This window comes from Zea mays, chromosome 1 (assembly GCF_902167145.1).
Source record: "Zea mays cultivar B73 chromosome 1, Zm-B73-REFERENCE-NAM-5.0, whole genome shotgun sequence".
Classification (NCBI taxonomy): Eukaryota; Viridiplantae; Streptophyta; class Magnoliopsida; order Poales; family Poaceae; genus Zea; species Zea mays.
In genome coordinates this window covers 230,682,073-230,698,151 of record NC_050096.1, presented here as the reverse complement: position 1 = coordinate 230,698,151, position 16,079 = coordinate 230,682,073, and the positions used below count along the sequence as shown (strand labels likewise).

The 16,079-nt window shown below is 44.7% G+C and overlaps 3 protein-coding genes across 3 annotated transcripts; all 3 read right to left on the bottom strand.

Annotated features, from left to right (window-relative positions):
* Positions 1-488: 488 nt before the first annotated feature.
* LOC100277350 (uncharacterized) lies at positions 489-1,107 on the bottom strand. The gene has a single exon (NM_001150941.2). The coding sequence runs from the start codon at positions 985-987 to the stop codon at positions 625-627; it is 363 nt and encodes a 120-aa protein (NP_001144413.2). The 5' UTR covers positions 988-1,107; the 3' UTR covers positions 489-624.
* Positions 1,108-2,629: 1,522 nt separating this feature from the next.
* LOC118476129 (uncharacterized) lies at positions 2,630-3,199 on the bottom strand. The gene has a single exon (XM_035964256.1). The coding sequence runs from the start codon at positions 3,161-3,163 to the stop codon at positions 2,822-2,824; it is 342 nt and encodes a 113-aa protein (XP_035820149.1). The 5' UTR covers positions 3,164-3,199; the 3' UTR covers positions 2,630-2,821.
* A 4,039-nt stretch (positions 3,200-7,238) lies between these two features.
* On the bottom strand, positions 7,239-15,535 carry LOC100282474 (uncharacterized). Its single transcript, NM_001155383.2, has 13 exons — positions 15,284-15,535; positions 13,289-13,575; positions 12,364-12,561; positions 12,162-12,276; positions 11,269-11,355; positions 10,096-10,184; positions 9,911-9,995; positions 9,144-9,197; positions 8,841-8,921; positions 8,631-8,708; positions 7,948-8,187; positions 7,610-7,717; positions 7,239-7,501 (listed from the first exon to the last, which is right to left on the bottom strand). The coding sequence occupies exons 1-13, from the start codon at positions 15,425-15,427 to the stop codon at positions 7,445-7,447; spliced, it is 1,623 nt and encodes a 540-aa protein (NP_001148855.2). The 5' UTR covers positions 15,428-15,535; the 3' UTR covers positions 7,239-7,444.
* Between the last annotated feature and the right edge of the window lie 544 nt (positions 15,536-16,079).

The window sequence follows — 16,079 nt, the reverse complement described above, 5'->3', positions numbered from 1 at the left end:
AGCAGTGCACCGGATCACCAAACGGAGACGACGGCTTCCCGGCCGGGACCGGAAAGACGCGTGGCGCTGCGCTGGGGTGGTGTACGTACGTGTGCCGGCGCGCATTCAAGTTCAACGAGCGGCGCCGTGTCCCCCGCGGGTGCAATGCTCTGATCGGCTTCGTTTTGGCCGGCAGAGCTATATGCTGGATCGGAGTACGTACTAGAGAGCTGGACAGCACATGCGCTGCGAATCAGTGACGGATTGCTGGGGGGTCGGAGAGAGTTCATGTACCACCACCACCAGTGCTGCTGGTCCAGTAATCAAGCATTGTGGGGGATGTTGGAACACTTGTTAGTAGGAGGTCGACGAAGTTCAGTGAAAGAGGGTGGACTAACAATGGGCCAACTGAATAGCAAACTCTGCATAGTCCATGGTTCATGAGCAAATTCAGTTGCGAATTTCGCTCGATCGGACAGAATGCCCGGTAACATGATGCACACAGAATGTTTCCTAAAGATTGATTAAGAGTTCGACAAACACGACGCTTCTTCTCATCTCACTCCCTACACCTCATTTCATTTACAAGAAGTGCCTACTCGCTGGTACATCTACATCTGCCCACACTAGACAGAGCGAGCGAGCTCAGAACCCTCCCAAGCTTCCGCGCTTCTCTCCCACACTGCCGCTGCCGTTCTTGCTCTCCCTGGTGACCCGGATGTAGCAGACGATGACAACGGCCACCGCCGCCGCGAACCCGGCGAGGATCACTTCCACGCCGGCCTCCGAGCGGTCGGGGGCCCTGCCGCCGCCTGCCTCCGCAGCCTGCGCGGCGACCCCCGGTCCCGGCGCCGCCGCCGCGGCGCCTGGCGAGGCCGGTGGCTCGGCGATGCCCAGCAGCGGCCTGGCCGTCGCGCCCTCGCCGAGAAGGACGACGGTGCCAAGAACCGCCGCCATGAGGAGGAGCTGCCTTGGCAGTGACAAGAAGCTGCCGCGGCGGCTAGCCATTTGTACTGCTACTGCACTGCTCGCAAGTCGCAACTGGTCTGTTGCTCTGGAGGTCTCTCTGAGCTTGCTCCAGAAGGTTGGGTGGGAAATGCGAGGAGGGTGGAGGGAGCTCGTGGTGGTGGTGGTGGTGGTAACTGGTATCTGGTATATATGTGGGCAAGTGAGACGAGGCACGGTCGCACGGACGGGAGTGAGGTGGACGTGTGAGAGGAAAGCAGGGGTGGGGGCGTCGGAGTCTGACCGTGGTCTTGCATGCGCCTGGCTGGCACATGAGAATCGAGGCGACGGTGTGCTGGATCTCCTCTGGACTCTGCTGCGCCGTGATGTGACGCCGCAGCGCTCTACTCCCGTACCCGGCTTGTTTGAAGAAGGATCGAGGTCGGGATCGGGGAGGGTTGTATCGTACCTGGTGGACGCTGCCCTCGGCAGCCTAGGGTAGGCCTTCGCGCATGGCTGTGACTGTGTGTGTGACCCCTTTCTACTGTCTGTCTTGTCGTCCTGCGCTGCTCCCCTCGAGCCCTCGGGCATGGTAGGACTGTAGTCTGTAGCCTGTAGGAGCTTGCTGTGGACGTAAAAGACGTCATTTAGACATCTATACTCTATACTATAAAATAGTGTACGGCTATGCTAGCGAGTCAACAGGGAAAGAAAAGAAGTCCAAACTCGCATGCTGCATCCAGAGTGGAACCGTCTGTCCGGGGAAGGTTCATACGGGGCTAAGTGTTGCACATACCGGAACAGTGGAGACGTTGTTTCCTGTCGCAGCAGATGCTGCTGCTGCTAGATACTGCAGTGCAGCGCCAGCACCGTTTCCCGTCCCGGGACCCATATCAGGACGGCTCCGTGTTCGGTGGCGGGCGGGAGGGACTGGGAGGTGGGAGGTCGGGCGCCGCCGTGCTGTGGCGTAGCTGGATCCCTGCTGCTGACTGCTGACTGGAGCTGAGCTCGCAGGGCACAAGCGAGAAGCACGGAAGCAGCCACGTACGCTTCGCTTGCACACGATCAGATCGGAAGACGCGTAACGCGTTTCGGACGGTATGCATGCCTGCATGGTACAGCGACCCCGTATCTCTCACCTTCCTTGCGCGCATTTCTTTGCGACGGTTTGGTAGCTCGCTCTGGCGTACGTAGTCCAAAGTTGCAGGCGTGGACTTTGTCCAGCAAATTAAATGCCATGAAAAAGACGTCGCGTTCCAGTACGGAGTTGTTGCTGCAGTTGAATAAATAAAGATTTATATTACGTGCGTGAAAGACCAGGCTAGCTAGGACTACCTGGCCTCCGAGTGAGGTAGCCTGTGCATATGTACCTAAAATCGAACCCAAGATCTCGTATTGGCTGAGATTCTGAGAAGAAGAAGAGGAAAAACAGGATTCCAACGGTGTCGGATTTGATCGCCCCCAAATTATATAAGTCCGATAAACCTGGATTTTATATTAAAATTGTAGTGCTCTATAATTTCATAGTTGGCAAATTTTTAATTTAAAATCATTTTGATGCCAAAATATTTGATTCACAAATATAGTTAATACTAAATGGTCTCATACGCTCTATAATCAAAGGTGAGTATTTAGTGGTACAAAAGTATTTCTGATAGAGCAATAACCAAAAATAAAACTTACAGAGTTCAAAATGCTATGTATCTTCATAAGTCATAACTTTATTTAATCGATGTTGTTTTGACTGACAAGATTGTATATGGTTAATACTACCTCTACCGTCTTCTCATCCCAGTATGCCACCACACACCCTTTACTACGAGCCTCTAAAGCGTGAACTGAGAAAAAGAAATCCTAGGACGACCAATCCGCTCGTTAGAAGCTCAGGGTAGGATCCTCACAAGCGCTGCTGCTTCCCTCCCAGTCCTACGCCGCCGCTGTTTCTCCTGGTGACCCTGATATAGCAGAAGACGATGACCATCACCGCGGCAGCGAACCCGGCGAGGATCACCTCGGCGCCGGCCACCGACCGGTCAGGCAGCCTCCCGCCTCGGCCGCCCCCGGGCCGCGACGCGCCGGCGGGCCCCGCTGCCGTGCCCGGCGCGGTTGGCGGCTCGGCGATGCGCAGCAGCGGCCTGGTGGGCACCGCCATCACAGCCGCGGCGTCGCCGATGATGAGGACCGCCAGCAGGAGGAGCCATGGCGACGACGGCAGGGAGATGCTGCAGCAGGTCGCCATTGGCACAGTTGCGAAGGTGGCAAACCTCTCTCTCGCTCTCTCACTACAGAGTTGGTGTGTGTGTGTGTATATATATATATATATATATATATATATATATATATATATATATATATATATATATATATATATATATATATATATATATATATATATATATATATATATATATATATATATATATATATATATATATATATATATATATAGTATATGTATTTAGAGCCCTAGGCTCTATTTAACTATAGGAAGCCCCGACCACGTACCGACCAGGTGCGCGACCGCACCGGACCCTTTTTAGCTTATTGTACCTAACTGCTTACGCCAAAATATAATACGAGTTATGCTGATGTGTGTATCAGTTTATGCAAATATAGTCTGCGCATATTACGTGCATTGGGCCCACGATCCGGCCCACGCCACCACTATAAAAACACCCCCACGCCGCCAGGAATTAGGTTTTAGCGGCGGCGGCGGTTCTCTAGGGCGTGCGAGCGGCGGTGATCCTGGGGGCCAGCAGCGGTGTCACCTCGAGGCAGGCGACCGACGGCGGCGCTCCACCAGGAACGAGCGACAACGACGCTCCGAGGCAGGCGAGCAAGCGGTGACGGCGCTCTTGAAGCGGACGGACGACGGCAGCACACCCTAGGCCCGGTGACAACGACGGTTGTCCCGTCCGTCTCTGCGATGGCCACCGCCACCGCCGCTCCAGCATCTGTGGCGCGACGACGGATCTGGGGACACGCTCGCGACGGCGGATCCCTGAGGCGCGACGGCGGATCTGGGGACACGCTCGCGATGGCGGATTCCTGTGGCGCGACGGCGAATCTAGGGACACGCTGCGGCATCGGATCCCGAGGGCACGCACGCGGCGGCGGCCCCATGAGGTGCGCATGACGGCGATGTGCCAGCGGTCGCGACGGCGGATTTCCCTAGGCGCTAGCGACGACGGCATCCTCCCCTAGGCACGAAGTGGTGGCGCATCCCAGATGCGAGGCGCTGGTTCCGCAGGACGGCGATCCTATTTTTATGCTATTTTGTATACATATTTATGCCAATGTCAATAGGATTTTATGACCTATATTTCAGTTCATGGATCCGCTTCCATCTATTTGTCTGTTTCTGATATTTCTATTCATTTACGCTAAAATTTATACTCATTTACGCTGTTTTGGTTCACGATTTACACTTAAATCCGCTCGAGCCAGAACCCGCGCACGATTTTTACGCCGTAATTTGTCCCCATTTGCCGTTACGAAATCAATCGATGATTTACGCTAAAATTCATACTCATTTACGCTGTTTTGGTTCACGTTTTATGCCGAAATCCGCCAGAGACAGCGCCTGTGGCGATTTTCATGCCGTAATTCGAGACCCATTTGTCGTTACGAAACAGATCGATGATTTACGATAAAATTTGTACTCATTTACGCTGTTTTGGTTCACGTTTTACGCTAAAATCCACCCGATCCAGAACCCGCGCACGATCAGGTGCACACGTGATTTACGATAAAATTTGTACTCATTTACGCAGTTAGCTGAGATAATGAGATGGAAGCTAGCCAGCTAGAGCTAGGGGACCAAGGGGCATGTTTGTTTCGGCTTCTGGCAGCTTCTGGTCACCAAAAGCTGTTGCGGACTGCCAAACGCTCAGCTTTTCAGTCAGCTTCTATAAAATTCGTTTGAGCAAAAACCATCCAAAATCAACATAAACACATAATCGGTTGAGTCGTTGTAATAGTAGGAATCCGTCACTTTCTAAATCCTGAGCCCTATGAACAACTTTATCTTTCTCCACACGTAATCGTAATGATACTCAGATTCTTCCCACAGCCAGATTCTCCCCACAGCCAGATTTTCAAAAAAGCTGGTCAGAAAAAAGCTGAACCAAACAGGCCCAAGGTCTCGTGTGTGTGTGTGTGCGTGCGTCCCCGGCTGGCACATGAGAATCTGAATAGGGAAATGGTGAGCTGGGGTTGTTGACAGGATTCTGCCGCGATGCGATGGCCAGGGCCGGGGCGCCAGGCCAGCGACGCGAGCTCAACAACGGTGCCCCTGCTCGTCGTTGGATTGGTTGGGCGGTTGGACTGGAGGATCGAGGTCCACGTCGGGGGGAGATTGTCTCGGCCGGGGGAGGGTGGGAGTGGGGTGGCAGACTGGCAGTCGACTCTAAATTTTATTTAGATAATAAGATTTAATGATAAGGTTTGATTAGGATTAGATTCTATTTTTATTTATTTTTAAAATAAAATTTATTCGAGACCCTAATATTTTGGGAAGAAGTATTTGGATACCTAAATGTGAGGCGGTGACGGCTGTCACGGCTAGCGCGTGCAACTGTGTTGCCGAGTGGGTGTGTCACGTGTCTGTGTGTTTTATTTTTTTTTATTTTCTTTTCCTCTCCTTCCTAAATCCTAAATACGCGGCCGCCTGCATCTGCATTTGACCGGATCCCGTTGTCGACGTCAAAGCGGCTGCAGCCTGCATATCTGGTGGAGGAAGAGGGTGAGGGAGGGAGGACGCGTAGCTGGATCACGATTCACGAGCACTCCCCTCCCTCCCAGAGTGAATGGTGACCAGTCTCTGGCTGCAGCTTTTCCATCACGGCCTGGTGCATGTATGAATGAATGTTTAAACTACAGACTGCCGTGCTAGCGCCAGACAGAAAAGATCATCATGTGCACACCAAAACCTGCAGCCTGCAGGGGGTCTTCACTGCCCCAGTCCCAACTCCCAAGGGAGGCAGGGAATACTTTACTTCGAGTGGTCGTGTTGTGCTGGAGGAAGCCTAGTAGCCTACTACAGCGGAACGCAGCGGCAACAGCTGTTTCACTGTTTGCCAGTAGCTTATTCCCGCCTTGTATTTGATCCAGTTTTACACTTTTTCTTCTAGTAACTTTTATTTCACCTTCTTTTGTTTTCCCCCACCTCCCGCTAGCTTAGCCTCCCTCTCTAACAAGCGTTTCTAAATGCTCCTCCGTTTGTATATCTAAAAAAAATGAAAACAGTTTCGACTTTAGAACGTATATAGACGGTACTGTATTTTCCTTCTACCTTGTAGAATGAAACTGCAGAACACTCCTGCTTGTAGGCTTTGTGCGAACTGGCATTGAGTTTTACTTTTATTTTTATTTTCTCGCACTCCGCTTGTAGGCTTGTAGCAGATGCTGTCCCGTGAGCTGGTTTATGTTGTAAAAAAAAACTCGTATATCATAGGAAAAAAATTGCCATTCTGCTATATATACTGCTATATATAGAAACCATATGCACGGGTAAATTACTGGTTACCACTAAATACAATACGGATGATAAAACTACTACGCTAGTATATCACTCGCCGCCGACACTGAAAGCCGCTTTTGTTGCCTTCGTTATTAAGCTGCTTCTACTAGACTACTACTACATTAGCAGACTAGCAGTAGTACTTGCTTAAAACCCCAAGTCGTCAGTCACCTGAAAGGCATCCTCACTAAAGAAACCTTAACGTCATATGGCAATTAAAGGCCACCGCTACAGTGGGCATGGACGTGGATGCTACGCACATCAGCACATGCAATGCAACTATGCAAGCTTCTCCTCGGCCGGCTAGCGGCGTCGGCGACCCGGGGCGGGGGATAAGAGCATCGGCGACCCGGCTACCTCACCTCAGGGTTCCCGTGCGCGACAGGAACCAGGCAGGGCGGGAGGCCAGGAGCTGAGGCTTCCTTGGACGAGAGTCGGTGGTTTGATTTGTGCTTCTCGCATCATGTGGTTGGTCGTAAGACAAATGAACAGCCAGTAAATAAATAAATAATAAATGCTCGCACGAAGAAGCTGGTCGTAGAATCCCAACACCGACCCGGCGACCCCACGCTGGCTGGTGGCTGCGGCGCTGCGCTGTATGCAGATTGCAGAGAGAGTTCCGTTTGGCGTTTGCTTCTAATTCTGGCAAAGTTTCCTGGACCTTGGGCCGCTTGCGTAGGCAGGTCCATCCGTCGGTCGGCCCGAGACATCGTGGAGAGCTGTCCGCCCAGCCACTCTCGCCATGTTCGGAAGCAAACATGACGCGTCACCTCTACTGAGTGTACTTTTCTTTCTGGAAAACTACTGGCTACAGCTTTATTACCTGCTGTTGGTGTGTATGACCTCGAGGTGGCACAAACCGACATGTGTATACAAATACGAGGCGCATTAAGGAATGACCGAAAACAGAGATAGCTCAACACAAAAGGAACAAAAAATGTGAGAAAGGGAGCTGATGACCCAAAATCGTTTTGATGTGGCTTTTACATCAGGAACCGTTCAAAATTGATGGATATCTTGTGGTATCAACAGCGCCTCATAGTCATCCACCATGACCTGTCAACAAAGCAAGCAAGCAGTCAAGAAAACTTGCTCATGAAAAAAAAAAAACTTGCGACGCTTGTCGCAAGCCGGTACATAAGGCAGTGTTACGGCATTCCCTACCTTGTATTTATGACCATGAAACGTATACTCGACAAGTAATAGCTTCGGGTCTCCAGGACAAGGATCGTAGAAACCCATTATTCCAGACTTCTTTATCCCGTCATGAAGCTGCAGGTAACAGATAAGAAAATTCAGTGCAGAGTAACCATGCAACTATTTGCTACCTTGCAGAAAAGTGTAAATTTCGAGGTTTCAAGCGCGTATATAGAATTCCAATCTATTTTCAGGTTGCAACCCATACGTAAGGCCAGTGGCAAAATTGCAAATGCCCAGCAGAAACTTGAGTAGGTTCATATCTTGGAAAAAAAACACTTGTCACCAATGTAACTCGAATGTACCTTGAGCTGGCCTGCCTCAGTAACGAGGAAGTTCAGTGGGATGGTCACATCAAATACTTGTGAAGCCATGTCATTGTGTATATCATTCAATTCACTGCTCATTTTGATTTTTTGGCGACTGCCATATAGAGCCTTCGTTATCACCAATCCGTTGTTCTCTAGCTGTCTATTCTTCTTACGGTTGGAGACAGGTTCCAGTAATTTTTGAGCTTTTTCAGCTGCCTTTCTGGCTTCAGTTAGCTATACAGGAAAATGATATCTTCAATTAGTTGCTAATTCTTTAAGCACTTGAACATGGAAAAGCAGTTAGGGAATTATTGCAAACCTACATACTGCAAGAAAGGAAAAATCGATTTCGTTAAAAAGGTGATAGGCATGCTACTTGTATATGTACATATGCATACCATTTAGACTAGTATGTGGCAACCAAATCTGGGTGATTGTTCCAAAACAAAACTATACATTAATAGGGTGTTTGGTTTAAAGAGTGAGTTAGTCTTCTCACTCCTTTTTTTGTTTAGTTTATGGAATGGATTGATGCATCAACACCTCATTCCTCATAAGCTAATAATTAGTACTAGTGTGAGGAATGGATTTATAATGCACCACCTAACCAAAGACAAAAGTACATTGAGTTCCACCTCCATTCACAAATGTGAATACACACAATAACCTCATGATACCTGTGTAGATAAGCCTTCCATCTTTTCTAGTGTTTTCTGCTTTTCTCGCTTAAGGTAGTAAGGCTTTACAACATATGTCTGTAAAACAATAAGAAACCGCAGCAAGGCTTAGTTAACAGATGCAATTAATGTGGAGAAAGTAAGATAGCAAGACTACAACATATGTAGAGATGTAAGATGTCAAGAACAGAAATAGGTCAGGGATAGAACCTGAAGTAGAAAATACAGTGTTGAAGGAATAGCAAATGCACTGGTAACAAATAATGGATTTAAATCAGTTGAAAGCAAGACCTGCAGAATTAAGCAGCACTCAGTGAAACTTGAACAGAGAATGACAGTGTGAAAAACATATTAAGAAAACCTCCATGTGTTGGTAGGGATTGATAGTTTAATACTGAAAGCAAATAAAATCGTGTTGAATAAGCTTAGATCTTGGTGCCATAATTATGTACTATCAGATTAAACAGAAAATATGAAACCCAAAGAACTACAAGGGGGAACAACTCCACTTACTGGGATGATTAACTTTTGACCAGCACGATGTAACTCAAACTTCCAAGATACGCCCTACATCAGACACGAAGGAATTCAGAGCACAAGATAGATGGAAGAATATGGCAAGATGTCAAAACTACAAGGAACGATCAGTTGTGGTGAAATATGTTAAGCAATACAGTACAAGTATTTTACAAAATATTACTCCCTCCGTCCCAAATTAAAATTCGTTTTTACCCTTTTAGTAGATTCATACAATAATTAACGTATGTGTTCTTTATATGTGTCTAGATTCGTTGTCATTCATATGAATATAGACATAAAAATCTAGAGCTAAAATGACTACTATTTTGGAACGGATGGAGTATATTAGAAGAAAAGTGGTAAAGATGATCAATATCATGACAACAACAAAAAAAGGATAAAAATTATGCATGTGCCATCATACACCTAAAACTAAAAACAGCATGGTAACTTGGTAAGATCTCTTGTAGAACACCATCTGTCCAACTGAACTGACAAGGTCAAGACTCTTATTTCCTCCGTCCCAAATTATAAGGCGTTTTGACATTTCTATATTCATAGCTTTTTACTGCGTATCTAGACAAGTAGCAAAAGATATGAATCTAGAAATGTCAAAACGTCTTATAATTTGGAACGGATGGAGTAGAAGATAACATCAATGCAGTCTGCACCAGCAGTTTACATAGGGCAAGTCCAAGAAGCAAAGTGACTAATTGAGATGAGAACACATAGGACGAGGGACCTTAGAAACAAGCAATCACCTGAATTCCTATGTTATACATCATCCTTACAGTACTAAATTCTGATATTCGCCTCCCTCCTCCAATTTCAAAATCAAGGATTGTGCTGCAAGAGAGCAGTTTAAAAAATGTAACAGAAAGTTACAAACTCATAAAAGAATGCATGTTATACAGACAGAAACAAGATATTTCAAAACCTTAGCTACCTTCCAACTCTACCAGCGATGCGTGCATGAGATTTGGAGGAGAAGCGATGTGTATAATGAGCAGATGCACCAAAAAAATTAGTTCCAAACTAAAGAGAAAAAGAAAAGGTAATTAATAAATGAACACCACTGAGAGCATCAGATGTTGGCCTGACATAAGAGGAGAAAATACATAAAAACAGATAGCTGTTGAAGGAAGAAGGCATTGCAGATTTACAACCAAAATACACAAAATCAGTTCAAATGTGTGGACAATATACTCCGCATGTGTTGTAAGAAGATATCACATGGAATTGTAGCATACTCACCACAGGTTATGTGCATAGATGTGCTTCTTGTTTTCAAGGACCCACATTAAACACAAGATAGTTCTTAAACTATTAGACAGAAAAATGCATCTTCATCTTTTAGAAGTATACTGCCTTTTCCTGGTCATGAAGACCTTTGTTTTGTTTTGCAAGTCTTTGCACAACATTAGCCTATATCAATGATATTAAAATTTCTGGAGGACCTTCATCACTGTTCTCCTAAAAAATAAAGTATATGATGGCCATGAAGCTATGACCACTTTTAAGCTGCTCTATAATCCTACCTCATTACTGACTACACAACTAGCTTCAGAACACAATGGAAAGTTTTTGAAACGACTACAACAAGTACTACTCTTATGTTCCAAAGAGAACTAGATGGGAATATTTATATGAAAAGGGGCATAGATTCTTCAGAACAAAACAATAAGAACACATCTATCAAACTAGATCTATACGGAGTTAACCATGCATTTCTAAGATAATGCCAACAGTTTCATTAATGTCTGAGTTGGCTTCTAAGGTAGTGTTTGGTTGAGAAGCCAAGTAGAACGGAGTCGTTCCATCCCTGATTCTAGGAACGGAGCCGCTCTGTTCTGTGTTTGGTAATATGGAACGGAGCGGCTCTGTTTTTTGTTTGGTTGGAGAGTGAACGGAACGGAGCGTGACTGTGCGAGCGGGCTGGGAACGAAGCGGCTCCGTCCGGTTGATTTTTTGGAGCGGGATGGTTCCAGATCTGAGGAGAATATTCCCTAATTGGAGTCATTCCGTTCTAGTTACTTTGTAACCAAACAACAACAAAACTGGGACAGAACAGTTCCGTTCTACTTGGCTCTTCAACCAAACACTACCTAAGTGAAACTACCTTTACTTCTCCAGTTGCAGTACGTTTTTCATCCTTCTTTTGCCATCCAACAGAAATACTTGATTCATCGCCAAGGACTAGCTGTATCTGGAAGTTGGTGAAAAGAGAAAACAGACATAAATGGGAAAGAAAATCAGCTTTACCTGCACAAAAAAATATATATGTAGTAGAATTATCATCGTACACTTAATAGTGCAGCTGTAATTAAAAAAGATAGCAGGTAAGAAAAAAAATATGCAAAAATGTCTTCCTAGAGATCAAAGGAAGACACGTCTTGAACATCTATTTGAAAAATTCTCGGAAGTTATTACTGTAACTTATCCAGTATTAACAACTTATTCTTTACATGGAGCCAGATACAGGGTCATCAAAGGCCTAAACTTATGCATCAACTATATAACTGTAAAATTAGCAGTTTTTTCTGGAACCACTGTAAAATTAACAGTTGTTCACACTATACATGAACCAAATTTATTGGGATTTTTCATCCATATCCATACCTACATTTGAGGGGGTACTTATTTATACCCCCAAATTAGTGAATGACATGTGGAGTCTCGTCCTATATGTGTCATTGAAACAAGTTAATGGTATAGAGGCTTAAGTGCACCTCAGGTGATGGTACAGGTGAAAATATTCCCAAAAATTAATATGGCCAGAATCCATTCTGTCTAAAATTTTGCTTAGCTCTAGCAATCATGTTAACTGTAAGCTTTGTCTCTCAACTAAAACACATGTTTAGACTAATATAATTCTTCACATAGTTTGCATAATCTATTATTCAAATCACAGATTACCATCATGTACATCATTATAATGAAGAGTTAAGTACTGACTACTGAGTTAGTTTCACATATGCAGATGAAGAGAGCATTTGAGCTTAGATGTCATACATTTCCAACAGTATTGTCAGACAATTGGCGAGTCCAGGCATTTGACAAGTTGATAGACCCATCTCTCAAAGAAACAGCAAGTCCAGAAGTTGCTGTAGAATGTGGTGAAATTTGACTGAAGTACACAATTTTGACAAATTACAATTTGTAATATAGACGGAATTAGCAAAATATGAAATAAATTATGGGATGGTGTTCTCACCGAAACATCTGCCCACCAATAACAGAACGTAGTCCAGCTGTGGCCATAAACTCAATAGAGGAAACAGGAGACAACTGGTGTCGCAGCACAGTGGTTGCTGCTCCAGATCCAGCTGAGCCATTTACAATCAAATTCCCACCAACAACGACAGTATTTTGCTTGGACACTGGCAACTCAACTTGACTAAGCATCGCCATTCTAGTCATTTCAAAATCAAATGACTAAATCACCTTACTGTCTATAACTAATCATACTAAAATCTAAAGAAGTGACTGAAGGACAAAATATGTCAGAGGTTCTAAACGAATTGCTAAAGTGCCATCTTGAAAGTTAAAAATATGTTAAACACTGCAAGAAGAATGAAAGAGAGAAACGTTAAAGGTAAGCTGTAGGCAGCCATGGCCGATTCCCATCTCTCAGTGGTCAATTTCCTGAAAAGGTTTTCTAAACCCTGCTTGTAACTCTAACTTATATACAAGCAGCTAAGCATTGTGAATAGGAATGGCATCAAAAGGAGTGCAACCGGTAGTTATACACATAAACTATGAAATACTGCTAACCATTCAAAAATAAAACTTATATGTAAAAGTATGGAAAAATGTATGCAAATTAAATAAATTCCATCATAAAAAACAAATGCTGAAGAATGCAAAATAGCACGCAATGATTTCACCATCAAAATTACAATTGATATTTCAGGTCAAGTAATAAATTACCAAGCAATTTGCTAGTTTCGCCATCAAAATTACAATAGACATTTCAGGTCGAGTAAATAAATTACTAGGCAATTTGCAGCTTATTATAACCAAGAATTAAACAAAAGAATAGTCTCCATATTATCGTAATTCTGAGCAGCTTCCCAGTGGTGTGACTGGAAGAAAAGACAATAGGCATATAGATTACTAAAAAGGAAAACACTATTTACCCTCTCATGATGCTCCCGTCATTTAAATATTGTGGCACTGAGAAATTAGCAATGATTGAGCCATTGGGTAGAGCATGCTTGAAAAGTTTTTCTTCCTCCTTGCGCCGCCGCAGTCGTTCTAACTGTTCCTTGATTTCTTCTGGTTTAGTTAGCTTGGGACCAAGTTCCAGGCCAGAATTTAAACCTTCCATACCATAGATGTCATACACCTGTCTTTTGTTATCATCTGATAGTATCTCATAAGCTTCACATATTCGTTGGAAGTTTTCAGTTGCTACATCCTTCATCTAGACAGGCACAGATGAAAATGAACGATACTAGTCAGTCCACAAAAATCACTAATGTAAACAGTAGATGACTACTTAAACTCGGCCAGTAGGGGAAAGACCACCCCACAATATTATCTTAAGAAGCTCAATCGGAGCCCCGGCCGAGAAGATTAGTCCATACACCTGTCTTTTGTTATCATCTGATAGTATCTCATAAGCTTCACGAGAAGCTACATCCTTCTACTCGTGCTTTAAGCCCTCGCGGCCCCTACACCAAGATCTGACCCCAAAGATTAGTCCATCTCGTGTGCAGACAACCAGAGGACCAGCAAATGACCTTTTTTAACCTCAGTCTGAAATTCACTCTCACTGGGATTCAAACTCAAGACCTAAGGAGTGCTACTCAGAGTCTCATACCACTTTCCTAAGTATGTCCAAGTTTATAGAAAAATACATATACACCAGCATCTATAACCTCGAATTAGTTTCATTAAATCCACAATAAAATATGTCTTAGCAGTGCATTTATTTGGTATTATAGATGTTAGTGTATTTTTTCTAAAAAATAGTCAAAGCTAAAGAAGTTTGACTTAGGCCAAAGATAGAGTGTCCTATAATTTGGAATGGAGAAAGTACATATTATTTTCCGAATACTTGAAATGGAGGTGTGGAGAATCCAAGAGTGCACTAGAAATACCTGATGGCATCTACCAAGTTACCAGATAAACAATATGCCGTATACGTCTTAATAATGTTCATAGAATCATATCCTAGAAAAGCTGAAAGATTCATTTTGATCAGTTAATAATAAATTTGTTCTTTTAGTAGCATTCTGAATTAAAGAGCAAAGATTGTTTATGAGAAAACGAATATAGATGTTAACGTATTCGTACTAAATGGAAGTGCTGATGTGCAAAGGAAAGGATAAGGGTTTTTTCCTCCTGTTTTCAAAAAGGACCATATGCACATGGTGACTAGCACACCAAGTCACCAGCCATGACACTATCCATTAAACCCTAGGGGACTCTCCTTAGGGCTAGCAACATAAACGGCCCATGACTCGCAATATCTTCCAATCGCCCAATGAACCGCCAAGTGAAAAAAAAACTTGATTTAGACACAAAATACAGATTTTCATTTGCATTACCAACATTTTGGAAACAAACTTGGATAAAATTAGTGCCAGAGTGCACGCTTATACACACTGATCTGTCTACTTCTACCACTACTCTGATGCTACTAACAATATCTTCACATGCAATCAAATAGGCACATGACTAAGACTACATCATGGCACATATTATTGTCAAATGTCGCCCTTGATTTTGTGTCCTCAAAAGAGAGAAAACAAATCCCTTTTGTTATAACTAGAATCGCAAGCATGTAACTGGTAAAAGCACAACTTCAACCAGGCACAGGAAGCTTGCAATGCCAGTGGATGCTAACTAAGGATGCCGGTGGGTACCTACTGGCTACTGGTGTTGTTTTGGTCAGCTAACTAATTACGATCAAATGCCATTCTAGATCATTTCCCTCAAAAATTAAATTACGTGATATGGCATTCTAGTTCATTTGGGCAAGTTTTTGGATCGACCCAATGACCCAGAGAAATTTGAACTTCCATTCATGATGCTAACCTAACACCAGTTCAAAAGGAAAAAAGAACTATTGTTAAAACCCTAAGCCCAAGCCAATCAAATCGCATGGGAAGGGGTGGCGGCTCTACCTGCGGGTCCTGGTATTTATCGGGGTGGTAGATTTGCGCAAACTGGCGGTACGCCCTGCGGACTTCCTCGCTGGAGGCGTCCGGCGAGAGGTGGAGCAGCGCGTAGAGTTCCCTCCCGTTCTCCGGCTCCGGAGCCGACGCCATCCCGCTCTCGTGGTGCGGCGGCTGCTTACCGCTCGCTCGGCGGCCGCGGCGGGGGTGGTTTTTTTTGGCTGGGAGGGGTTTATGCGGAATTCCTTTTCTATTTTTTTTAGTCTGTATACTTTGTAGGGAGCTCGTTTGTAATGATGTTCTTCAACTTCTGCAGCAAGCCAGCAAAGCCTTGCCGATGCTTGCCTTTGGTTTGTGGGAATTTGTGTGCGTCGTCTCCCTTTCAAGGCGTAACCGTCGTTTGCAACAAAATACGGGCCGGTTAGCGATCATCAGAAGAATAGAGACTGACTGACTGGGCCTCTGGAGTCTGGGCCAACAAAAGATCTGGTGAACACGTATGGGCCATGGCCTATGTAGTTATGGGCTATCCATCGTGGGCTGGTGCAACTATAAAAAATCTGATAAGCTAAATGCGCGCTTGGTTCACTTCTCCCTATCTGCTCTGAAGATATTCTCATCAGTCTTCTGGCTCGTATCTGTGGAGTCCTTTGAAAAAAAACCAGAGTCGTGTCAAACACTTTTGTTTAAAACGACTTACTGTAAAAGGTACCTAAAAGCTAGAGCCATTTTTGTACTACGAAGAAGAAGACACAATTAGTAACTTCACCAACTTTGGCTCTAGCTCTGGCACTACTGCCAAACG

Excerpts from the sequence above, each read along its gene's own strand:
- LOC118476129 (XM_035964256.1), bottom strand. The coding sequence starts at position 3,163 with ATGGCGACCTGCTGCAGCATCTCCCTGCCGTCGTCGCCATGGCTCCTC.
- LOC100282474 (NM_001155383.2), bottom strand. The coding sequence starts at position 15,427 with ATGGCGTCGGCTCCGGAGCCGGAGAACGGGAGGGAACTCTACGCGCTG. Across the intron at positions 10,185-11,268 it reads CTGCAACTGGAGAAGTAAAG|TTTGGAACTAATTTTTTTGG; the intron begins GTAGTTTCACTT and ends TTTTCTCTTTAG. Across the intron at positions 8,188-8,630 it reads TGGAAGGCTTATCTACACAG|CTAACTGAAGCCAGAAAGGC; the intron begins GTATCATGAGGT and ends TTTCCTGTATAG.
- LOC100277350 (NM_001150941.2), bottom strand. The coding sequence starts at position 987 with ATGGCTAGCCGCCGCGGCAGCTTCTTGTCACTGCCAAGGCAGCTCCTC.